The 26,961-nt window shown below is 38.0% G+C and overlaps 1 protein-coding gene across 8 annotated transcripts in view; it reads left to right on the plus strand.

Annotated features, from left to right (window-relative positions):
- The window catches only part of LOC128741600 (facilitated trehalose transporter Tret1-like), a 546,799-nt gene that overhangs the window by 465,789 nt on the left and 54,049 nt on the right, over positions 1-26,961 (plus strand). For 2 of the 8 annotated variants that reach the window (XM_053837534.1, XM_053837535.1), the window contains exon 2: positions 4,905-5,490. In XM_053837534.1, the coding sequence (XP_053693509.1) occupies positions 5,445-5,490 (46 nt within the window). In that variant the 5' untranslated portion in view covers positions 4,905-5,444. The remainder of the gene's footprint in view (positions 1-4,904; positions 5,491-26,961) is intronic. The other 6 variants (XM_053837537.1, XM_053837536.1, XM_053837533.1 and 3 more) reach the window with 4 other exon arrangements.

The raw sequence follows: 26,961 nt of genomic DNA on the forward strand, positions 1-26,961 counted from the left end.
ATTGATATTTTAACTGGCTGTCCACATGTTAGTTGTAAGGCAATTATACTTCAAATCAGTCATTTGCAAAGAAGGATGCTATCAGCAATTTCGTGGAAATTGGCGAATGCGAATCAGTGTTTTAAATGACAACCCAGAATAGTTATTAATTTTTTCGGTCGACTTTTGACTTTTGAATTTTGACTTTTGACTTTTGACTTTTGACTTTTGACTTTTGACTTTTGACTTTTGACTTTTGACTTTTGACTTTTGACTTTTGACTTTTGACTTTTGACTTTTGACTTTTGACTTTTGACTTTGGACTTTGGACTTTGAACTTTGGACTTTGGACTTTGGACTTTGGACTTTTGACTTTCGACTTTTGACTTTTGACTTTTGACTTTTGACTTTTGACTTTTGACTTTTGACTTTTGACTTTTGACTTTTGACTTTTGACTTTTGACTTTTGACTTTTGACTTTTGACTTTTGACTTTTGACTTTTGACTTTTAACTTTTGGCTTTTAACTTTTGACTTCTCACTTTTCACTTTTCACTTTTGACCTTTGACTTTTGACTTTAAACTTTTGGATTTTGGCTTTTGACTTCTCACTTTTCACTTTAGATTGTTGAATTTTGACTTTTGGATTTTGGCTTTTGATTGTTGACTCTTGACATTTTGCTTATAACTTTTGAGTTTTCACTTTTCAGTTTTTAGTTTTCTCTTTTGATTTTTGACTTTTGACCTTTTGCTTTTAACTTTTAATTTTTGACTTTTGACGTTTGTCGTTTGACTTTTTACTTTTGTCGTTTGACTTATGACTTATGGCTTTTAAGTTATAAGCTTTGAGTTTCGAGTTTGGAGTTTAGATTTTATAGTTTAGAATTTGAAATTTCGAGTACAGAGTTTAGAATTTAGAGTATATTTTAGAGTCTAGGGTAAGGGTTTTGAGTTTAGAGTTAAAGCTTAGAGTTTAGAGCCTTGAATTTTGAATTTGGGGTATAGAGTTTAGAGTATTGAGTACTTCAAAGTCAAGAATCTCTCTCTCCATCTGTTTAAAATCTAATTTTTAAACACCGAACTCTAAGGATGTAATAATGAACATTTTAAAGTTTAGAGTCTTGACTTTTAAATTTTGACTGTTGAACTTTTACTTTTGACTTGAGTTCAGATTTTAGAGTTTTGAGTTTTAAATTTTGAGACTAAAACACTGAAGCCGCCTTTTACGCAGTTTGTGTTCTAGGGGACTCTTTTTGCGCGAATTAGGAATATGCACGGTTTTTACGTGATTTTCATTATTTACGCGGATATGCTGTACGCGTCTATTATTATGCGTAGTTTTGAATTTTACATAACTGATTATGCGAATTTTGAAAATTACCTTCTTGTTTTACACGGTTTTGATTTCAACGAAATGTATCCTTTGCGTAAAAAGCGATCATTTTTACCATCAATTGTACACTTTTCACTTTTAACTCCTTAGTTTTCACTTTTCAATTCTCACTTTCGCTATTTACAATTCACTTTTAACGTTTCACTTGAGTTTACTTTCACTTGAGTGTAGTGAAAACTTTTAACTATTGAATTTTCTTAAACTTAAACTTTTTCATTTACTTTTTACTTTTTTCTTTTCATTTTTTACTTTTTACTTTTTACTTTTTACCTTTTACTTTCTACTTTTTACTTTTTACTTTTTACTTTTTACTTTTTACTTTTTACTTTTTACTTTTTACTTTTTACTTTTTACTTTTTACTTTTTACTTTTTACTTTTTACTTTTTACTTTTTACTTTTTACTTTTTACTTTTTACTTTTTACTTTTTACTTTTTACTTTTTACTTTTTACTTTTTACTTTTTACTTTTTACTTTTTACTTTTTACTTTTTACTTTTTACTTTTTACTTTTTACTTTTTACTTTTTACTTTTTACTTTTTACTTTTTACTTTTTACTTTTTACTTTTTACTTTTTACTTTTTACTTTTTACTTTTTACTTTTTACTTTTTACTTTTTACTTTTTACTTTTTACTTTTTACTTTTTACTTTTTACTTTTTACTTTTTACTTTTTACTTTTTACTTTTTACTTTTTACTTTTTACTTTTTACTTTTTACTTTTTACTTTTTACTTTTTACTTTTTACTTTTTACTTTTTACTTTTTACTTTTTACTTTTTACTTTTTACTTTTTACTTTTTACTTTTTACTTTTTACTTTTTACTTTTTACTTTTTACTTTTTACTTTTTACTTTTTACTTTTTACTTTTTACTTTTTACTTTTTACTTTTTACTTTTTACTTTTTACTTTTTACTTTTTACTTTTTACTTTTTACTTTTTACTTTTTACTTTTTACTTTTTACTTTTTACTTTTTACTTTTTACTTTTTACTTTTTACTTTTTACTTTTTACTTTTCACTTTTCGATTTTCGCTTTTAATTTTTCAGTTTTTATTTTTATCGTTTGATTTAAATCTTGATTTTTTTAATTTTTTTTAGTCGACAGTTTACGTTTTAATTCTGACACTCTACTTATTACTTAATTTTTTAATTTTCACTTTTTACAATTCCTTTTATAAATACCTTCTATGCTTTCTTTTTCTTGTTGCAAAGCAAAGTAAAGCCATGGGCTTATACCGCCTTTAGACATTACCCTTCTTTATCGACAGACTTCGCAGCCGGCTGTTAGAGTATAGGAAAATTACGGGGCCAGTGCAACGATCCTACTGACTCTATCTAGCAAGCACCGCCCAGCCGAGATTCGAACATACGACGACTGGCTTGTTAGACCACCATCGTACCTCGAAGCTAACTGGTCGGTTCTTGTTGCAGTGTACTTTTTTCGTTTAGCTTATAAGTCTGTATTTTTTTTTCACGGTTTCATCTTTTTAACTTCTATGTGTTGCTCTTTATTTTATTCCTTTTTGCTTCATTCCTTACTCTTTATTTTTGAAGCTTTGCTTTTGAATTTTGAACTTTTTTTGTATTTCACTTGAAAATATTCAAAATGCAATATTTTTGTTTCACATTTCGATACTACAGACTCTTCGGCTTTTTGGGAAATTTTATACCCTTTTGACCAAGAAAGTGGATGAAAACATGTTAATCATGATTTGTCAGTAGTGAGCGGACTATAGTGTAGCGTAGTATTACGCAAACATATTCGACGCAATTAGATGTTATGTGTGTACCTGTATAACAATGTTTATTAAACTGCATGTATTTTTACCTCGAAAACTAAACAACGTATTGAGCAAAGCAAACGATTTTCATTTTGATGATAGACCTTTGGTTTTAGCTCTTGAATTTTTGTTAGAAAAACACAGCCTGAGAGAAAGGAAAAAAAAGACAAAATTTTATTTTATTTATTCACAAGGATGTAGCCTTCCGCATTTTTGTTTGTCCAGGTAGCTAGTCTAGTTAATTGGACTTCCTGCCGGCTCCGGCTGTTTCTCACAGTGGAGAGTTGAAAATAAGGCCGTCAATCGTGTTTGATTAGTGTTTTGAATTCAGCCCGGAGGTACTTTTACTTTTATATTTGTTAATATATTCATTAAACTTAATTGCTTATTCGTCGATATTTCGCATAGGTCCTGCACTATGGTTTAAAACTTTTGTGAAGTTTAGCACTATATTTCAGCGAAAGAGTGTACTTCAAGAGTGAAAATTAACAGAAAAAATTGAAACATGCCCATATTTTTGGCTGTACTGGAATTTCTGAGCCTAAATAATTTGTATTAACTGGCTTGACTTCAAGATCAGCTCAAACCTGTCACTGTAGAAGCAGTTAATCAGAGTTGTGACTCTAACAAGTGTTGATTCCCAGGGAATTCGGTTAAGCGTTCAAAGATAGGCCGTGGTCATAATATTTCCTCGTGAAGAACTTTATCTTATCGTTTCAAAACTAATTGCATTCCAGTTTAGTTCCAGTCCAGTTTAGTGCTAGTTTAACACACTCCACACACTGACTGTTATTTAGATTTTCAGTGAGACAGTAATAATATTTCCTCACTCAAAATAGTGTACAATATTTGAATGTGGTTTTACATAACGAACACTATGGAAGTGAGTTAGAGCAAACTTTTACAAATCGTTTTGATTATCGTACGCGTAATCTAATCACCAAGTATGTAGTCAGTTTTAACCCGCTCCTAATTGGTTACGCGAGTGACTTCAATGTGTACAAGTAGCAAACCTTCGCCAAAAAAAAAAAACCTTGTTTTTGTAAAACTATTTTTCTACCCTCACACCGACCGTCTACATCTGGCCCCGTGAACCGGCGTATTCAATGACATTTTATTTATACCGGGCTGCTCGTCTCTCGCAGAGAGACGTTCGCTTTGGCCCTACCGGGACTGTAAGCATTGATAAGCCGCTTGATCCAAGGATACGGAACGTTGGCACGTCCTCGGTGAACTCGTAGCGAGCAAATAATAAAATTGTGGTGCATCTTTGTTGTCGCCAGGCGTCCGTCCGTCCGTCCGTCCGTCGTCCGTCCTTCTCGCAGCAGATGAACTGGTGCGTGAATCGCAGTCAGGCTGTGTAATTTACGACCTCGAACAATGGGAGCTTTGCCTTCGCCGTGCCGGGATGCTGGCCGGTCCTGATGGTGAATAGAATTTGTTGTTGTACGCCGAGTACATACAAGCTACATAGCGCTACACAGCAGCCAGCATCTCTACAGTGTGGTACATTGGTACCTGCTGTGTGTGCATCGGTTGGTGTCCATTATTGTTATTATCAGTTACACACTGCACCAGAGAGACAAGAATCTGCATGCATTCCCATCCCAATACAAACGCTGAGAAGATGATGATGGTGATGACGACAACGACGACGACGACGACGACAACGAATACGCCGCGAGATGTTTGGTGGTCTTGATCGCCTCGTGTTCGTTATCGAAAAAATAAACAAAAATAAATACAAACTAGGAACAACCGCAGAGGAGAATATACGTAGTGACTGTCGTTTCGGTTTTGTTTAGCACAGGCTCGCGCGGCAACGAGGAAGGCAGGAAAAAAGGCACTTGGAGTTGATACTACACACTCTTCTACACACAAGGCTCCGTGGAAGAGAAATAGCAGCCGCAGCAGTTGTAAGAGCAGAAGGAGGAGAAGGAGGAGTAGGTTTTACGAATCCATCCATAAACTGTCGATGGTCATGCTCCGAGCGCTCTTCACAGTTGTTCAGCGGCTTTGGACGAATACGGACGCGAGTGAAAGTGAAATCGCGAGTTTGGCTCAATTTTTGAAGGGTGGTTTTTTCGTGAGACACTATTAAAACTGGTTAGAAGAAACAAAAAAAAAAAAAAATTAAATAAAAGAAATAAATCGTGTGCCAATCTATCCGACGACGTTTGTGTTGGGTGCTCCGTTTTCCAGTGATAGAGTCCACGGCTGCCGGTGTGTACCTTCGAGCACTGCCAAGTGCGTGAATCCAATAGTTAAGGAAACGACGTGCTCAAATTTCAAATGTTATCCAAAGGCATCAGGAATCAGTACTTTGCAACAATCTGTGGTAAGTGTTCGGTTTTGCTTACCTTTAGACTTTTTTTTTGTTTAGCTTCGACATTCTACTGGCTCGTATCTGTTGCGCTCTAGTGAGGGGATTTTTTTTGGGAGCGCACCGAGATCGCGTACTCCACAGGCGGCGAACTGCGAACCGCATGAAGAGACAGAGAGTGCATGTGGGTTTATTGAGCATATATTTATATATACTTACAATATACACAACATTGGACCAAAACACACGCGGCCCACCGTGCTATGTTGTGATGTTGTTTTTTTTTCCTTCTTCTTCGCTCTCCTATTTTGCGGTGTTGGTTCGCGGCGAACGGCGTGTGACATGATGACCTAAAACAACTACCATTTAAGGCGCATGCTTGTGTTGTTACGCAATCCGCGGCCGACACGCACATATGAAACGCGCCGGACGAGGGGAGGGGAAAACCAGCATCAGGTTGATCATAGTTTTACTCCCGTGGAACATATTCCGATACCATATCGAAACTTGTTACCTGATCTTCACCTCGCGCTCAGCGCTGGCAGCTAGTGCAGCTTTGCTCTTGTGTCCGTTTTTGGGCCTCGTCCTGCCCTATACTTTCGCACCGAACTACGGGACTGCGGCTACGCACACACACCGCACCGCACCGGTCGACGGAAAGTGAAACTGATCGTGCGTTCCTAGGCCGGTTCGAGATCGGGCCACTTTTCGGAGCGACATTTTGTGGAAACCAAAAAAAAAAAAATTGTGCCACATTCGGCCTAAGCCACAGCTGAGAAAGCATTGCACTATGATATAGTAGGTAGTGGGTTGTCACCTACTTATGGAATGCTCGTTGACACCTGATAAGACGAATCTATTTACTTTAGTTAAGGTATTCTGTGTCATGAACAACACGGTGACTTGTTGTCAGGTGATGAAAAAAATAGGGATGCAACACAGCATGCATAATGGTGGATAATTAGTTTAATACTCGAATTTTCATTCTAAGTTGGGGAAAATTCATTCCATGTATTGATTCCCTAATGCTTATCATATTATATTATCAAATGGAATTTAACTTACTTAGGTAACAACTTAATTATTTTATTCTACAAAATGATTGAATCGATGGAAGTAGGTGTTTCTAACTCTCATCTAAGATTCAAATTCCTGTCGTATTGCTACATAGGAATGCATCTAAATTTAGTAGGTGCGCTGCGTGGACGTAGATGCAGCTCAGCCAGATAGAAAAAATACTTGACAATTCTGTGAGATGAAGGTGACCCTCATCATGCGACACAGTGAATATTGATAAAAAATTGAAAGTTAAATTTTTTCATGATTTTTCTCCATGGCTTTTCATTTTAGAAACTATGGTTTTTCAAACTTAGACAACGTATGAAAGGCACTAGCTAACCACTGAAATTTCAGTTCCGCCAAGTAACAAGTATGTTACAAAAACAATCTTTACGAGTTGGATAGTAAATTTCTCATACCCATTAAAGTGGCGACTCAGCAAGTGGTCGTTGTTTGACGACACACTCGCATTAGATCTTTCTCAATTTTGTCTATCTGCAGCAGTTAACTTTTCTTGCATCATATAAATAATCAGATGCAATGAAGGAATTTGTATTAACTCTGACAACAATTTGAATTTTATGTCGTGGGTCTACGTCTTACACGTTTTACAGGAACATAGCGAAGGTAACGTGTTATTCCGAACAAAAAACTAAAAGTTCGAGCGTTATGAAAAAAATATAGGTTTTGAGGGCTAATAACTCGTGATTTTTCAATCAATTTCATTTTCAAATTTCAAATGTTCACTATCGATAAATGCATTACACGAGCCAGTACATTTATGCTTCTGAAGTCTGGGACGACAACCATATACACCTAAGATTTCTTTCACTTCCGTTTCTGGAAAACAGTGATAGGACTTCTACGTCCCAATGGGTCAGATATTATATCTCTTCATGTTAACCTAAACGAATTTGATGTCCTGAGCGTAAAATGTCTTCGTAAAGTGTACATCCGCTCCTATATTCGACAGTTTGCATCGATATTGCATTAAAATCTAATTGAAATTGATGACTCGTATGAAAACGCTGGGGACAGAATATAACATTTAATATTTATACTACACTTATCTTAATAGTTCATTGCGACACAGTTAGTAAGCAATCACACATGAGCTCTAATAACGCTCTTATCCCAAAATTGATTAAAGACGTTTCATTTAATTAGTTGTTACCGCCGGATAACCTTGCAAGATGCAGTGCGACTAACGGGTGAACACTAAAATTTTGGAATTTATTTCTCAAGCTGTCAAAAAAAGATATTTGAAAAAGATCTGATGAAAGATACATTGTCCATTGTCCATTGTTGAAAAAAAAAGTGAATACTTGGAAATGGCCCGTAATCGGCTGTTCGACGAAGCTTCCGTTTGATGTCGGAACAGGAGCGTTGTACGGCCATCATGTCAACTTGAGGAATGCATCACTCGATCCTTTCAGTTATTTTTGTACACTAAAGAGCTCAAAATCTCGAAGAATTGGATGACACTGACGCAGATTTGTCGGGCTGTGGTTTTTGGGTACAAATGGGATCGAGTGAGTATTCAGGAACGATTGTGTTTTTGCCGTAATTCGATGATGCTTTATCTGGCCAAAACACGTATTGTCCATGATGTTTTTGTAGAAACGGGATCAAAATTTTCTTCAGACATCTGTTCTGCTACTTAGGATTCCGGAATATTTTTTTTATCAACCAGCGGCATTACGATCTCAGCGTCGAAATCTGTCCCTCAGTATATTCCGAGGCTCTTGTCTTCTTTCGGCACTTTATTCCGACTCTTTTCAATGTTTTGCAGCTCACGGAATCCTTGTTGTTGAAGGCACGAGAAAGAGAACAAAGTAGGTACTTCTGAGTCCATAACGTTTCTTGATCTTTCACTACCTTGCTTGCGAGTAGTTGTTGGGGATCTTAGTATGTGGTAAATAGTTGATGCCGTAATATTTTCGCTTTTAAAATGTTGTACAGCGTACTTTTTGCCTAAATCTTTGTGCAATTCGTAGAGTGTACAACGCGCGCGCGAAATACTTCTTGTTTTGACGCCATTTTGATTGTCAAGCATAAACAAAATAAAAAAATACTGGCAGAAAGAGGAGACAGTGAACTAACATATACACACTCTCATTTCGCTCTGAGCTCGTTTGTTGTTGTGCATAGGGGCCTCGAAGAAATTCTAATATTTAAGTTGCCACCCGTTAGATTGGGGAACTCTTGACATCTCCGTGCGATGGCTTTCATCGCTGGAGTTTTAATAAACTGAGAACATAATTTCGTATTTTTTTGGAAAAAAAAAGTTGTAAAATTATATTCGCAGTTGTTAAAAAATTCATACCATTTAAAACATGCATAGTTTTATTTCCTACCGCAAAAGCTGTTGTTACGAATGGTTCGTATTTGGTACGAGGCAGATTCGTACCACATTTTGCACAAGAACGCGTTTAATACACGGTTATTGTTTGGCATCGTTTTCGACGAGATCGGGCTACTAAGATTGTATAGAAGAGAAAATATACTTGTGCAAATACATATAGTCGTCGTGGTTCTGTGGTTTGCGGCGTTGTCGGCTATTCTCACGATAATATGACAAACCAGTTAAACTTTGAATTAGTGAATTTTAGATATAACTTTCATTGATTTTTTCGGCGTTGGGACCTTTGGTTCCAGGTATCGGCGGAGCTGTTAAGCAAAATCGTTTTCGTCGCGCTGTCGTTTAGCCAGTGATGGTAAAAACTCAAAACTCATCAAAAATCAAAATCAACTGTGAATCATGTCAGCTTGATCCTATACAGAAAAAATCACGCGTGAGTTTTTCTGTTTTCATAGCAAGAAGCACAAAACTCTCACATGTTGCTTCCCTGTTGATCACATTCTGCTTTGCTTCAACTGCTACCCGGAGCTATGCATATATACATACAAATTTCTTGTTGAACGGCATAGGCATTCTCTCGTGCGATACGTAGCTGTGAGTGAGCGTGAGGGAATAAATCTCTAAATAAATCGGAAAGTTAAACTAAAACGCACATTTAAATTACAGGTTTATCTAATTCTTATTACGCTTGTTACTTTGTAGTTAAGAAAATGTCGATTCCCGCGAAGGAAAATGTAAATTCCGCCAATATGTTTGCCATCTTAATTCATGATTGTGAGCTACGTTTTTCGCTGCTGATCTACTCTCTGACGGTGGATTCTCTTTTGCTCTCTGGTTCGTTGTATGGAATGCCAGCTGTGGAAGAATGAAGCAAAATGCTCACAGCTGAATTTGGTTCACATCGCATAGCAACAGAGACATCGCGTATAAAAGCGAGAGAAATTCATATGTGAGTTTCGCGCTTGTGATCAAGGTTGAAATTTCATGTGCTGGAAATCTCATTAAGTTTTCTGTTGCTATGAATTTTTCAACACTGCGTCCAGCATCTATACGAGGTATACGACCCACCTTAGCCTTCCGACTTTTGGGCATATCTCCAAGCAGTGCCTATAGCTCATGATTCATATGACTCCGCCGCCTTCCGTTTCAAGTTTATACTCCGCCAAATACCGTCTGCAGCACCTTCCGCTCAAATTTTGCAACGAGGCTTGTGTCCTCCATGAGTAGCATTAACGGGTTGATGTTTCCTGCTTGAATCTCCTTACTAGTGTTGTTGTTCAGCAATCACCAGTGATACCAAATGCAAGAACCCATTTACCACTTCTAGTAGTCGCCAGTTACTATCCGCGGGAGGCACACATTTCTCTCCTTTGAGCCTTTTTTTACATGTAGGGTAGATGATCCATTAATTGCGCCACTAAGCACAATATAACTTCATTTTGCCTGTTTATTGAGGTATATGCTTCAATTAATGCTTGTGGGATATAAATTTATCAAATACAAGGTATTTGTTACAAGGCAAGACAATTGCTTTCGTTGTACGAGAAGCTTTATAAAGAAAAAATGAATTTTCCAATTCAATTATATTGTACCAACAGTTGCGCTAATGTGTCCTTAATTAAGTTTGATGTTCCATTAATTGTGGTATTCCATATACATTGCTAGGTTGCTAAGTGAAAAAACATCGTAGCAAAACTATAGATGAGCGCCTATAGTTGTACGCTCCAACTGCGCGTTGGATTTTGGAAAATTGTCATTTTAGCAAATAATGCTTTAATTTTAAATGGTGTAGTCTAACTACCAATACTTCTAAAAACCTGTTTTATATAATGAATGTAATTATTTTATCTAAAATGCTACGGCGACGAAAACATGCATTAATAATGAATAGTAGCGTAACTATTGGTACTACCACAACTATTGGATCAACTACCCTATTTCATATATGTTCCACCCAATTAACCTAGACCGCGCTTTTAGTCTGGTGTAGATTGCCTCCGCTATCGTAAAGTTACAACGTGTTTATTAAAAGCAAGAATAGATTTGGTTTTCACGTTTAAACTTTAAGTAAAAATGCCTAAAATCCATTTTTTTTACTTGATTAAAAAATTCTCTGTTTTTTTCGCCCCCCCCCCCCCCCATGTAATAGTATTAATATTTTGTTTTATATACATGCTTTTGCTTTTTTTTGATTTAATACAACAATTCCACGAAAAATAGTGCTATTGCGAATTAAAGCTACTCCAGATTTGTTTAAGCTATGTGTACTTGAACCTTATTTGAAGAATGTTGTTATCGTGTATTTGATTTGGCCTGCTTCTGAATTAGGGTACTCACACAAATCATCAGTCCAAAGACTAACGAAAAAATTAAGAAGTTTGAATCATCAGAAGTGTTCAACGCGTTCAAGCGTTGTCAAAAAAATCGCATATTTTTCCACGAAAAGCTTATTTAATTCGTGAAAATGGCCATGTAATGTGAACATGTTTTGTATCTGATTCGGATTTTCATGCTTCTGTCTATTTGTAATTAGGCTTATACAAATTTCAAAAAAAGTTTATGTCCTGGTCTCAAAATATTGTTCAAGGGGGGGCAAGAAAAAAATAATAATATCATACTTTGAATAACTAAACAAAAGAGAAGAAACCACCATTTATTTTTACATATTATTAAAAATTTAATACAAAAATTTTGTACAGCACTTAAATTTTAGTTCAAACCGATCCAAACTTCAATATTTTTCGACCATGAAGTATGTATCCTGGTAGAAATGAACCAGTTTGATAATAGTGGAGTGCGACAGGATCACCTTAGAGAGCCACAAACATATAACTTGATCTTTATTTGAATTTCACTTTAAACTTTCGTGTCACTCGGTTTTGGATTATCTTGTTTTTTTTTTAATAATCTAAATCCGTGACACTTACTAGTTTATAACTCGGCAACCACGAAATAGTATCGTATTCTAATCATAGTATGAAAATGGCAGTTTAGGTCGCTACCACTTTTTTACTTGGAACACATATGCTGTGCTACCGACATATTTTAAGAAAACAAATCTCTGAAACTATTCACTTTAGAAACCGCTTGTTTCCTAGTCAACCTTTTAATCTTGAATATCAGGTCATTCCTCAGCTGATGCTTGTTCTCCAACAATAACGTGTTTACTTTTGTATATTATGGATGCAAACCGTTCCGAAAATATCATATTTGGAACAGTTCAGTGATATCCTTTCTGCATGCACCCAATGCATGGTAAACAAAATGTATCTTTGAGTTTTACGTTTCTAACATCCAAAATTTTGGTACGTATTTGGAGCTCCGAAAGCACCGATAGCTGATATTCCGGAGTGACTAATTTGCCATATTTCTATTTCTATCCTATCTAGCGCCTATAACGGGAAAAATAAATCTCCGTCAAAAGCGGTAGCGAATTTCACTCATATATTGTTTGATTGATTTTTGCCTCAATCTAATTCGGTTCTTTTAAAACAAGATGAATTAAAATGAAACGAAATTTAAAGCAAATGCCGCCAAAAGTCTGATTGCTAGAACCCCGATTTTCGACGTGGGGAACTTAAAGTTGAAGCAAAATAGTCGCCTGTGACTCGCAGCAGGAACCAGAAAGCTTAGTTGGTGAAAGAAAGTTGATCAAGACCCGAGCAGGAGCGAAGAGCAAAATAATATCAAAATGTGTTATTGGAAATCGAATAACTCATATCAAAATTTGATCTTGTTTTGGCTGACATAGTTGGTAAAATAACAAAAAATAATATCAAAATTTTACTCCTTTAAGGCCAAAAGAATAATTACTTGTGTTATTTGAATAACAAAGCAATAACGTGACTGTATTCAGAGTTTAGAATAACATATTTTAGTATTATTAAGGTATTGAATAACAAATGCAATAGTATATGAGATATTAAAAAATCATTTTATAAAATATTTATAATCTAAAAACTCTTTAATCAATAAAAATTTTTTTTTTAAATATATCGAATGTCATTTTAAGGCCAAATAAGATATGATAACAAAATCAGTTATTAAACTCATCTTACAACCACTGTTTTAAATATCTACTCAATAACAAAATGTGTTATCAATGTATCTCAATATCTATTCAATAACAAAATATACCATTATAACACAGTTTGATATTGTTTTTATATTATTTTGCTCTTCACTCCTGCTCGGGGACTAACAGGATAATTGCTTTAACTTTGCACATATTGGATAATTTAGAGATGTAAACTCGTTGAATGTAAACTCGTAAAAAAATCTGCTTATCACTCAAGAATGGAACATAATAATAAAACACTTTATTTTTTTGCCCCTTCACATTTCGAAAATGTTTGAAGGGGGGGGGGGGGGTGACAAACTTTTTTTCAAATTTGTATAAGCCTTATTTGTTTAGAAAATATCGCTAAAACTAAAAACACAGGGTCTTAGCTGTGCGATCATTGGCAAACCCTAGTAACATACGAGTAGTTTCCGGATTGATTTTTATTAAAGCAACTTTTTGAATTCAAGTAAATCCATGTCAAATTCCACACCGTGCGGCTTTTGGCAGATAGTAATTTCCATTTCAGAATGCTAGAAACATAGTTTTTGGCTGTCTTGTTGTAGATAACCTGTGCCTGTAATGAGTATATGGAGGTTTATTTCCGCCTCGGTAAGGCACTTGTTTCCGCACTAGCAGGGTCATTTAAAATATAAAATATTTTCGTTGCTTGTTCATTATTTGTAATCATGTGTAGAAGTTGCAAGCTCGGCTACAGCAGCGAAATAGACATTTTTTTTGTTGTTAAATCTAGCGAAAGTGCTAAGTTGTATAAACTATAAATAAATAAATAAACTTTTGAACTTTCTTACAGACAATTACATAATTAGAATTACAGATCTTTGTCTATGTAAATGGAAAATATATGTGGTTTGTTTTCGCTTACATTTAAAAGAGAAGTTTGTGGAAGTAAAAGTAACGTTCACTCGATGCCCTTGTGACATGAAGCATCACGCATTTATTGGATCGTTTCATTATTAGAGTGAGTGACTTCGAGGAAACCGATCGCGATCGATTTTATCAAGGGATATAACACTTTTTCCTTACTGCCTGCGGAAGACGTTTGCAACGTTGATTCGTTGATTCTGCAAACAATTTTGCGGCTATTCACTCCCATAGTTAAAGAAGTCAACAAAATTTAAAATCACTTAATTTTAATAAGTCGTCAGCTACACGCATTCTGTGTTGTGTCATTTATGTTATTGTTGATTGCCGTAAGCTAAATCGTTAACAACAAAAAGACCGCATGAGTGTAGTTGACGTAGTAGAACTTTGACTTAATGGACATCAATAGACAAAACAAAAGCGATAAAATTGCAAAAAGGTGTTTTAAAGTTTTTGTTTGTAATAATTTGATATTATTATTGTTGATTAATATATAGACATGTAAACAATAAACTAACTCTGAGCTCAATCAGTCAAAACGGAAGTATTGTCGATTTTCAAATATAAAGAATAAACAAATAAACGTTGAATGAGTGGTGTCGACTTGTGCCAGAGAAACGACAGAACTTTCTGTTTACTCCAAAATTTTAAAGCAAAATGTTTCATCACTCTTTCATTGAAACCTGATCGATTGTGTTTTCATTGAAGTTCCGTGTACAAAAAAAAACATGCTAGTCATTTATATTCACACAGACTGCTCTATAAAACAGCTTCTAAAGCAGAAGTCTCGGTGAAGTAAAAACCTGTTTCAATCCACCTAATGGCCTAATGTCTGGCCTGGCTTGCTGGCTGACTGACTGGCTGGCTGGTTGAAGAGAGTTAATGTTTCCTTATTACGACTGCACCGCGATTGTTCGCGGTAATTCAATTTTAAATAACGAGTTTGTTTGATTGTTTTCATGGAGCTTTTGCAACTAATGACTATAATTTCACCATACTTAATTTATATTATCAATGATCTAGGGAATGTTTAGCAGGATCGACTGGAATTGATTGAAAATTAAGTGATCGGGTTCATCGTATTAGCTGTTGTATAAGGTGTAATGTATTTCCTACCTATTTTTAAATAACTTTCTCTCTAGAAAATATCAAATAATGAGTGTTCCTAATCCCCGACTGAAAACTAAACTAAAATACCATCTTAATTACAATCGTTGAACCGAAAAGCGTGTTTTATTACATTCGGTTTCAAACTTCTTCAGTGATATATCCTCCTTACATCGCTTACAATTTTTTTGATAAATAAACAAACCCTATCGATAACCGCAATACTGTGGCTCTTCCTTTTCGAGAAAGGTATTTCGCGAATAATTGTACACCTTGGCCTCTTAATCCTCGGCCTCTACATATATGCGACATGGTCGCGAGACAGACACTCGTTTTCAGTGAGTGCTGCATCAAAAACGAAACACATAAGAGTGTCGCTTTATATATATGGGCCCCTCTGCGATGCCTACCCTTCTCCGTCCGTGCTTCGCAAAAAAGTCATAAATTGCGAGGACGCACCGGCGCGCCGCCGCAACCGAATGGGAGGGGTAACCTTACGAAAAGTAAAACTTTAATCGGATATCGCTTAAATACCTTCGTTTGTCTTCGTCACCACGCACCACCCGTCCCGGTGACCGTACGCGGCAGACCGCAGCAGCGCGAGCGGGGATTTTAACCTGACAATGTATGGACTCACGATGAGGTTCGCTCGCTAGGGACCTCATTTTCCTAATATGGAGAAATCTGCGTCAAAAAGCTTAGTCCTATTTAATAGCACTGCTTCAAAACTTCTTAGTTCGATTAGCAGGGCAAAGTTTCCTCATAAGAGTACATAATTCTAGGAGTAGAATTAAAATAGAAACGGAATAGAACAGAACTGACTGATTTTTCAGGTGCGCAATACTCATTCCTTCTTTCTCGTTCTGTTACGTAACTATATTATGATAAAATGTAATCGAAAACACTTTTCGTTTCTAAAACAATTAATACATCAAATCCTCCATCCTCACCTGAATTGACTATAATTGAGCATGTATGCGGGGAGGTTGGGGGCGCCCTGCCGAATCTGGGCACCACTAATGCATTGCGTCTGTCGGTTTTCCGCCTTTCCGCCTGCGTCTACGCCGGACCGGACCGGACCAGACCCTGCGCGAATGAGCGGCCTGCGGGTCTGCGGTCGTTTCTTCTTTCGCGCGCCTTTTTCATGATTTTCCCATATATGAGGAACAGGTAGAGCCACTCTCGGTGGCCGCAACAGCAGCAGCAGCAGATCTTCCTTCCCCTACTGACCGATCGTCGAGTGGCCGTTTTTTTTCTTCTGCCGGCTGCCTGACTGGCTGGTTGGCTCGGTGCTTTTTTACGTGTGTTTTTTGTTGTTGTTATTGTTGATTGTATTTTATTTTCCTGCTTATCATATTTCTGTGTGTATATATGCAATACAGATACAAAGCAGTCAAAAATTAACACTCGAACAGCGGCAACATCCGTCGGTGTGGGTTTATGTGGCAGCAACGCACGGTGGGAAAGAGGTTGACTGATCGAGAAACAGTGATTTTGCCACTAATTGGTGGTCTGTTGTTTGAAAAACTTTATTACTTTTTCACCGAATTTATTTATCTGAGACTTTCGCTGGATTAATTATTGAATTTCATTAACATTTTGATTAATACTATAAACCGGTTCCATTTACATCATATGATTGTAGGAACTTTTTTTTAAATTACTTTTTGACCTTTTTAACGTTTTTCTAGACATAAGTTAACGTTAGAACATTTTCAAATTTTTATTAAAGGCTTTTCAAACTATTTTGATAAAAGTCTGCTGCCGGTTTTATAAGCACCAATTATGTTAACAAATTTTCTAATTTATTGAGAGATTCCCGACTATTATCATTATTATATTTGGAAATTGACTGTTCAGTCGTTGCATAAAGCAGATGTGTTGTTTTATTTTTACTCCAACGTTTCGACCCGGTTTTGGGGCTTCTTCAGGACTTTTAAAATTTGTCTCCTATTACAGTTTGTCCGTAATTTGCCAAGTTCTAAATGCCTGGTTTAGTAGTTTTTAACCTATAGTGTTGCCGCTGAGTTCACTTTTTCCTCGTTGTGGAAAGATATTTGTCCCATCTACAAAAAGGGTAGTGTGCAGGGTTGCCACATATAATTATGTGCTTTTGGATGAAAAAATCTGGCCATCAGTTAAGCGAGGAAAAATATCTGCAAAAATCTATCCAATGCAAAATGATGAGGGTGAAAGAGACGGAGAGTCATTTTGCTGACTATTTCCGTCTCTTTCACTCTCATTGTAAAAGCCCAAAAATCTGTTTAATCTGTGTAATTGGCGAAAATCTGTATTCTATGCATACAGATTCTGTACAGGCGATTTCTTTCAAATATCTGTTCTATAATCACAGTATAATCTGTGCATGTGGCAACCCTGGTAGTGTGCTCGATTGTTGCATTTAAGCCGTAGAAGCGTGGACACCCATAAAACCCGCCTACTACTGCCCTACGAAACTTCTTCCTTTAGGAAATAGACGACGTATCAAGATCTGGAAGAGCATCTTGTGGGTGGCGTTGATCAGCGTAATGCCGCGGTTACCAACCGGTTAGCATCCGAGCGGATCACCTTTTTCTTGTAGATGGGACAAAGCACACCTTCCATTTACTTCTCCGGTAGTTTCTCTTTCCCTGAAATCCTTGAAGTTATCCAATCAAGCTCCGTTGCTAGTGATTCCCAATTTTGTAAAGTTCTGCCAAAAGCCGATCCTTACCGGCGGTTCTATTAGTTTTTAGCAGTCCGATTTCATGCCGCATCTCTTCGAGATCAGCATTCGGGACGCTATTATCGTTTATGGGCACTCCGAGGAGAACTTCTGTTTCTCCTGCTTATGTTATATTGCCATTGAGACGCTCATTAATTGATTTCTGTCACCTCGCAATCGTCTATGATCAGGTTTTTCTCCTCGTCCCTACATATAACAAGATCTATGATACTGTAACAGATTTAATTTTAGATCTAGTCGATCATATTGACATGAGATAATATTCAAAGTGGTCAAATGAATCGACTGAAATATAAATACAAACAGCACCTTAGCTTAGGGGTTTACCCATTCGCGTCTTTGCCGAATAGTCATGTATAATAGCTATTACATTAATCCGCTTTTTTGGTTTTATGGACCACCATCTCCCGGTTCCCGAGCTCCAAGATCACCGAAAAATCCATACCATTTCATTTTTCAATTTACTCCACACAGTACCACGTATTCATGCCAGATGCCATTTACACAAACTTTTTCACAGGGCCCTCGCTCTCAGAGGCCTCTACAGTGCTGACTACAAACTTAATCATCAAATTGCCGTCGTTGGGTTGCAAAAAGTTCCATATCGGAGAGTCACTGCTTCAGTGGTTCAATGCGTAACTGTCACATTGTCATCTGGATGTATATAACGACAGGTATCTTACGCCGTCTTTCATCACTTTTTCCGAAATTTCACAAGGCAGAAATCTGAGACCATTATTTATTCTTATTTACTTTAATGATCTTGCAAGCGTTCCGTATCCAACTATCGAGGAATTGCCGGTTTGTGTGCCTCTTCGAAACTTTTTGAACTAATTGTTTTGACGTAGAAATGCTCGCCATACATCTCACCAGATCAACTTGGTTTCATCTCAAAGCGATCAACTACCACCAACCTTATGGCATTCACTTTTTTATCATTCACCATATGAAAAAAGGCTCACAAGTAGACGACGTTTATACTGATCTGTTGGCTGCATTTGGCTGCCTGCGTTTGTACCTGACCGGACGGAACAAGTCCGTTGAGATAGATAGATTAGGATTTCATCTTCGTTTCCAGTTAAGTCCGAAGTTCTACAAGGCAGCCATCTTGGTCCGTTTCTTTTCCTGTTATACATGGATCATGCAAACTTGATCTTGGATTATTATAAAAAATCTTACACTGACGATCTGAAGCTTTATTATGTCGTTAAAAAACTAAGTGATGCTCTCTCTCTCTCTCTTCAACAACAACTAGCTTTTGAAGCTTAGTAGCTAGTATAAAACAAATCGTATGGTTTTGAACGCTTCCAAATGCAGTGTTATTTCTCCGCAGACGATCACTAACGCTTCACGATTAAGTTCTCGATGGTACAGCTTTAAACCGTCAGAACGTCGTAAAAGAGCTTGGTGTGCTTCTTGATTCTTCACTGACATTCAGAGATGAAGTGTCATATGTTGTCTCCATGGCCTCGTCGAAGTTGGGATTCATTTTCCGGTTCGGCAAATACTCCCAGGACTTCAAAGACTTATACTGTGCCTTAGTGCGTTAAACTCTCGAATATTCATCGATCGTACTGGCACCGTTTTACCAAAATGGGATCATCAAAGTCGAGGCTTTAGTAAGTTTGTACGTTTACGTCATCTGATATGGAATCACCGAAATAATCTATATCATTATGTTGATCACTACCGATCAAATAAAAATAACAAATTCATAACAAGTTGAGTTCCAAAATCTAAATAACAAGTTTTTTTTATGACAAAATCTCCTTTGAGTTTGTTCTAAACTTGGTCTCGTTAGTAGTTAAAATAGCGTAAATTGTAACAAAATCCGCTCTAGGCATATCATAATTATAACAAATTATGATATAATTTGATTAAGTTTATTTCAAGATGAGTTATAAAAACAAGCATTCTGGCCTGCTTTATAACCAAAATGTAACAAACCGTATTATAAGTAGCAGAATGAGATAAATTCTTAGTAAAACATACCCTGTGTCGCAAGTTTTACTATCACATTTATAATACACTTTGATAAAAATATTAACTGGAGCTACAATTCTGTAATAATTTTGTTAGAATCATCTAATCGGGTCCCCTCTCCGTAGTGTCCTTCAGTGGTTTTGTGATTGCGATTGTTATTGTGATTATATGATCTCATTTCAGCGGCTGGAAGCTGGAGCTGCGATTTAATTCGTTTTCATTTTTTAAAACCAGTGAGTAAGTCACCCCGTCCAAACCAGGCTTCATTTTGCTCATCTTCAGCATACAGAGACAGAGCAATCTGCTTCTCACAACAACCAAGAACGTTCGTATGCTGTTCAACCGTTTGCTCTCCCTCCGACTGATGCCTGAATACCGTTTTCTCTTACAACCAGAACCATTCAACTTGCGCAGAGGGAGCACAACTACAAGCAGAGCAAATATTTTCTTCGCACACTGGAGACAAAATATGATTCTCTTCGTATCCCAAAGAGAATATGGGACAAGCAATTATATGGACCGAAACGATATGCTCCGTGACCTTGAGAGCAGGTATTCGGTAGTGCTCCGGTAGAAAAAGAAAGATGAAAGAAAATTGACGCTCACTCAGGGACAGAGCAAAGCAATAAAGCGCTGCAAAAACAAAATCTCGTCGCTATTCGGAGAAGGTAACATCCGATAGCGAGAGAGCAATTTGATTCGCCTTCTGCGCTTTGCCAGTAAAACACCGAGATTTGAGAAAAATTTCAGAGCACGGTAGAATTGGCCTGGGCCCAATACGTTACCAAGCAGCTTCGACGACACGTTGCCGGCAACACTGGCAGTTTGCGGTCGTCTCATTCTGAATTATTTATGACATATCATAAACCGGTTTCTAAATAATTATGCCAAACGGTGCCTTATGAGTATGCTACTATTTTCATGCCAAGCAGCGTTATGACAAATAGCGTTATGACAAATAGCATTATGCCAAATGACTTTATGCAAAACGGGTGGTCCCTGTTCTCACTGAATTGTAAAGGAACAATGATTGGCTCAAGTGTAAATTCAGTCTTGCCCAATTATGCCTAACATCCGTTATGACTGTCATCCATTTTGTGTACAATCCATTATGTATATCATCCATTATGCCTTGTCCGTATTCTTAGCGTCGCGATCCCTTGTACTATCTCTAGTTTTAGCCGTTCCTGGGAAGAATTTATTGCCTTCCACAGTCCACCAGTACACTTAACTATAAAAGTATTAAGAAGCTTTATCGGGCTAATATAGAATTCCACGTGAAGGAAGCCTGAGCGGGGCCTGAGAATAAACTCATGCTAAACTTACTCAACATTGAATGGCTTGAATCCTTGACCATGACGCCGCCTACAAGGTGCTCTCCCAGATTTTGTTGCGTCGTCTATCCCCAGCAGCAAGAAAACTAGTAGGGCAGATAATGCAGTACGGTATTGTTTTCCAAACAAACTGACGCGGCTGATCAAAGCTACCCTGGAGCGAGTGATGTGCTACGTGAGCGTTTCGGGGTTATTCTCGAGTTCTTCCGAATCGGGCAGAGGTTTTCAGCAAAACGATGGACTGTCCTGTATGTTATTCAATATCGCTATTGGTGGTGTGATCCGGTGAGCGGGCATCGAAACGAGAGGAACGATCTTCAGCAAGAGTAGCCAACTCCTAGCCTTCGCAAATGACCTCGACATCATTACTAGAAACCTTGGGACGGCGAAGGTAATCTACGCCAGGCTAAAAACGAAGGCTAGGAGAATAGGGTTACAAATCAATGCGTCGTAAACCAATTATATGGTAGGAAGAGGCTCCAGAGAAAGCTACGTTCTCCTCCCACGGACAGTGACTTTTGATAGCGATTAGCTGGAAGTGGTTGATGAGTTCGTATAACTGGGATCTCCGGTCGCCGCCGACAATAGTACGAGTAAGGAGATCCAACGACGTATTCAAGCTGGAAATCGAACCTAATTTGCCCTCCGCAAGACTCTTCTATCTGGGAGCATTCAACGCCGCACAAAGCTGACGATGTACAAAAAGCAAATCAGACCGGTAGTCGTCTAGGGACTTGAGACAGTAACTTTGGTTATGGAAGACATACGTACACGAGCCGTATTTGAACGAAAAATGTTGCGCACTATTTTTGGCGCTTCCCATCGTGTACCTGGCGAAAGTAAGGAGAATACGGTGGGCCGGTCACGTTCCAAGTATGCCGGACGACTGTGCAGCGAAATTCGTTCTCTTCAAGAACCCCACCGGCACCAAGAATAGCGGGCCCCGGCTCTCGGCTGCTAAATTGAATTGATTCGCTCGTAAAACCAGGATCGTAACCTTGCGGTCAGGGAGCTCCCTTCTTCTGTGGTTCAATTCCTAGTTTGTCAAATCATCGAATCTCAATATAACTACGGATTCTTTTCGTCGTCTTTTGCCACTTTCTCCGGGATTCCACAAAGCAGCCATCTTGGACAATTAGTTTTTCGTGCTCAAGAGTTCTCTACTTTCATTCGCTCATAACCTGAAACCGGAAAATAAAATGCCTATGAAAAGTAAAGAGTTCAGTGTAAATAGCATGTGTAATCTCAGAATTCCTTAAGGATAAGTTGCCGATTAACTGGTATAAGCCGGGTCAACGTCGAAAACTATTGACGGTATGATGTTTTCCGGGACTTCGTTTGAACAAGATCAATGTTCCCTGTGCTGAATGGGGATTCGCAATTGAGGATCCTTCTTTTACTTCCGTCAATTGACTGGATTTCGGCTCGTCGTGGGACAACTATGGCACCCTCGTGCGACTAACTGAACTCCTTAGTCTCGTTCGACAGCAAACAATCTACTTATCCATTCGGCACCTCGAGATAGGCCCTGTCCACCGAATAGGAGCCCTCTCTAAACTCTCCACAGGTCCTACATTTCGACACAAAATAAAGTTACCGTGAAACTGTAACAAATTATAATTATGAAAAAAAGTGATTTAAATCAATCAGAATACGTAATCATAATATCATAATATCAAAATCAAAATAATACGAGGATCAGAATCGGTTCTAAAGTACTTCCTTGTGGATCTTCGAATTAGAAACTGAAACCGATGCAATTTAATTTCAATATCAGTTTACCAATTACTAAGTAACCGTCAAAAGCTTCCAATCAATTCAGTTCACTTGACAAAATTCGGCGATTGATGCGATTGAAAGATTTATTTTTGAAATGACATTTTTCTAGGATCAAAGTAGTATGAAAATCGATGAATGATATATCGTGAAACTGTACATGGCTCTCTGGCTCATTTCGCTGCCACCTTGATCTACATACTTTTTTGTCCGCTTTACAGCAAAATAAAAATTCACCCTTGAAGCAGAAGAGCAAAAGAAATAAATAGTTAAAGTTGTCTGCTGATATCATATAGGTGACCTTGTACCCTGAAGTGAGCTGTCAATCATTTTTAAAATTATCTAAGACCATGATTTCGCAGTTTTGCCTTCATTTGAAATATAATAGTGAGCAACAGGACAAGTCAAAGATGCTTCGTTTAGTCATCACCTGCCCTTCCATTCACCTTACCCTTATATCTTACTCTAAAAAGTTCCTAATTTATAATTTTCTTATTCATTTACAGGTACGTATGACTGAACAATGCATTATATCCCAGGAAGAAGAACCTATTGAAACTAAGGTACAACCTATTAAGGAGAGCCACCTCACATTTCCCGAATTCAATCGATTGATTATGCCTTCTCATGGCCCAGTGTGTCATCGCTCGCCATAGATCAATTAGGGGTCGGTCGAGAAAAGAGTGCTGCTGCTGCTGCTGCTGCTGGCTGGTGCCTGTGTGCAGTATACCTGTTCACCTCCCCGTCCCTCCCCACCCCAACCGGTTTCCCGCACACACGCATACCCCATTCTTAGCAACCGACCCCCGGGCCGGAAGCGATAACTCTCGATTTTACTTTCTGGCAGTGGTGCGGCGGCGGTCGGTGGTGGGCACGTACAGTCGCGGAATACATCGAAAGCTAAATAACACAATCACTGCGAAGCCCGGCCTGCCGCAGGCCCGCAGCAGCGTCTGTACGAAATATTTTGGATATTTTTTTGCTTTTATTTTGATTTCTGATTTTATTGTTTGGTTATAATCATCTTCATCGTCTCGAAACTCGAAGTGTGTGGGATACTGGGAAGGATGATGTGTAAATAATAATTTCGCTTTTGAGCTCACGTCTTGTGGCTCTGTCTGTGGTGGTATCGGTTTGGCTCTGCGTGAGCAACGAGAATTTTAATTGCACCAACCCGAGTGACGACGACGGTTGTTGTCGGGGCGGCGGCGATAATAAAGTTACACTTCGGGTGTGTATGCGACAGAGACAACGCGTTTCCACGATTTATGGACCAAGGAGAAAAAGGCTTCATCATGAAAGCAAATTTACCTTAGCCTTGTACCAGAAATGTGCACTGCGACAGCAGCAGCAGCATCAACAGCAGTCTTTCCGTTGAGTCCAAAAATGCACGGGGCTGCTGCATTATTAAGCGGGCAAAAATTTGAAAACCAGATCTGACGAATGATTCCATGAGAATATTTAATTTTTGAGCTCAGCTATTTTCGATGTTTGCCCGGTTGGTGCTCGGGGTATCGGAGGATGTTAGTTAGCCAGTCGGTATAAGCTGCAATTTATGCATGCCGATATGCATCAATATTTCATCAGTTAATACAAATTCATGAAGCCAGAGCGTCGAAAATGTTTAACTTCATTTTGGGCGGAGGAATGGTGAGTTGAACCAATTGTAGGATATACATCAGAATAAAGTACGTGTTGGAAGAAACGAGAAGAAAACTGTTGAACAAACTTTGCATCTTGAAGAAGATTCGAGTGAATTGATCAGCTTGTGTTAAATTCGGAATTGAATTTGAATATCTGGGGTTTAGGTTTACAAAAAAGGGGAACTGAAACTAGCAACTTTAAACGACGATTCTGAGATTATTTGTCTTGCTTCATGTTAGATATTTACAAATCAATTTTTTAAAAAATTGAGAGCTACCTCACGAGCTATATTTGGATTAATTAACACTGTTAGGGGACAGAAATTCCGAATTAAAAGTTGCCCACGGGCAACAGCTAAAGACGCGCAATAATAACTTTCATTTTTGGTTTAAAAAAAAAAACGCTTCCGTCATATGCCTCGAGCAAAACCCGTCGCTCGTATAATTAATGTATACATGTGTTACTTGCTGTTGAATAAAAAGCTGAATGATTGGCACATCAAATGGAAGCATTTTACAGTGACAAATCGATTCAATCGTAGCCAATGAACGGAACGGTCAAGCAGGAACCAAGCTTCAGACGTAGATTGTATAGTTTTTACTACGTTAAATTTTATATTGTTCTGAATGGGAGACAATATGGTGGTTCTAGAACTAGTTTCATAATCCGGTATCACGACTGTTAAATTGTTCACCATCTATTAGGTACAAGGGATTTAAAGTGCCGCCTAGACTAACATCAAGAATTCATTCCGGTGGAAGCTTGGATATAGGCTTCTATCCCCATCAATATTAGTTCGGGCAACATTTACAAAGCGAACGGAATCAATCATCTGCAAACACACAATTGACATTCCCGCAACATTTTATCACCTCCTGATGATGTTCTGACGGGATGACAGTCTAGCCTGCAGAGGTCAAAGAAGACTTGCATACATCGAGCGCATCAATCTGCAATCTGCAATCCTCCTTCGTTCGTCGGTGCAAATGAATCAATTCCCTTTCACTTCTCCCCAGGAAGCCGGCAAGCTTCGGTTCGGTCAGCGCGCATCGTTCCTATTGTCGTTCAATGAAAGCTAATTTATTGATCTAAACACCGCCCGGCTCAGTCTGACCGGTCCGCGAGTTCGCTAGTGTGTAGGTAATCAGTGCATTTTTGTTTTCCTTACTGTGGCTGGCATCCCTCGGTTGATATCCCCCCAAACCGCCAAGTTAGTTGCATGCATAATAATGCAGCTGATTGTGGCATAGCAATTTTGCTCCAGACTGTTTATTCTTTCTTATTTGAAGCAGTCAGATTCGCTAGCTGAAATTTATTCAATTGAGTCGGTCACACCGAACTCACAGTCGACAGTCCGTTTGGCTGCAAAACTGCAACAATTGGTGCATAGCCAAGGGGGTTGTAGAGTTCCAGACTATCAACAGCGCGATGCTTTTTTTTGGTCTGTTTATTAGTTTGTTATTTTTTTAGTTGCTCGTTCCAGACATTTTCGATTATTGGAACCCGGCAACAGCTTTTGTTGCAACGGGATTTTAACTTATAAATAGCTATGGTAGTGGCTGGAATCCTGTCGCATTCAACGATCGATATGACTATGCAGCCGCTGCCTGTTTCTGTGACCAGACAGTAAATTCGGGTGCTATGAGAAGTCAAAAAGAAGCCACTGAACTTTCATCGATGATGGTGATGTTCATGATGAAGACTATTGAGCTAAGAGTCTTCTGAGTAGCTTCGTATAGCTTACAAACTATCAACAGTATGAATGGATTTATAGTTGATAGCACACTAATCCTGTGTAAATAGTTTTAGTCTTGCCAATAAATCCCTTTTGCCTTCAATTCTATGTCCATAGTTAACGACAAAAACGGGTTTTGTCTCCCTGTAAATCAAAAAAGCAAAGCAAAGCCATGGGTATAAACGTCCTTAAGAACTTGACCCTTCTTTATCTATAGACTTCGCAGCCGGTTATTAGAGCACAGGAAAACTACGGGGTTAGTGTAAAGGTCCACTGCTCAGTCGAGATTCGAAGCTACGACGACTGGCTTGTTAGACCAGCATCGTACCCCTGAGCTAACTGGGCGGCCTGTAAGGCGAAATAATAATAAAATATACAACAACTTTCAAATAGTTCAAGCGTTTGTAAGCAATCCACTGCTATGCGTTAAAAATCAACCATTCGATGGAGGCGACTTATTGAGGACTAGTTGTAGCCCGTGAACGGTGCCTCGCGTGTAATTGAGTGCAAGTCGGAGGTACCCAACCCAATTTTCTATAATTTCAGTCAACTGCGATAAGCTAGATTCATTATAACGGAGAAACCTGGAATGTATGTCCAAAGCGCCTAAATGTACCTCTAACGCTATGTACCTCTAACGATGTCTAACTGTGGTTTCTAATTCATATTCACAGCTAGATTCTAAAAAAGCCACTCACCCGGTGCGGCGTTTAGACGATCTCAATTTTGTTGCACTGCATCATTTTCGTGGTTCATTGTTTTAGTTTTTCCAAAACGTCTCTTCTCCAATCTCCACCCCACCTACCTCGGAACAAG

This window comes from Sabethes cyaneus, chromosome 3 (assembly GCF_943734655.1).
Source record: "Sabethes cyaneus chromosome 3, idSabCyanKW18_F2, whole genome shotgun sequence".
Classification (NCBI taxonomy): domain Eukaryota; kingdom Metazoa; phylum Arthropoda; class Insecta; order Diptera; family Culicidae; genus Sabethes; species Sabethes cyaneus.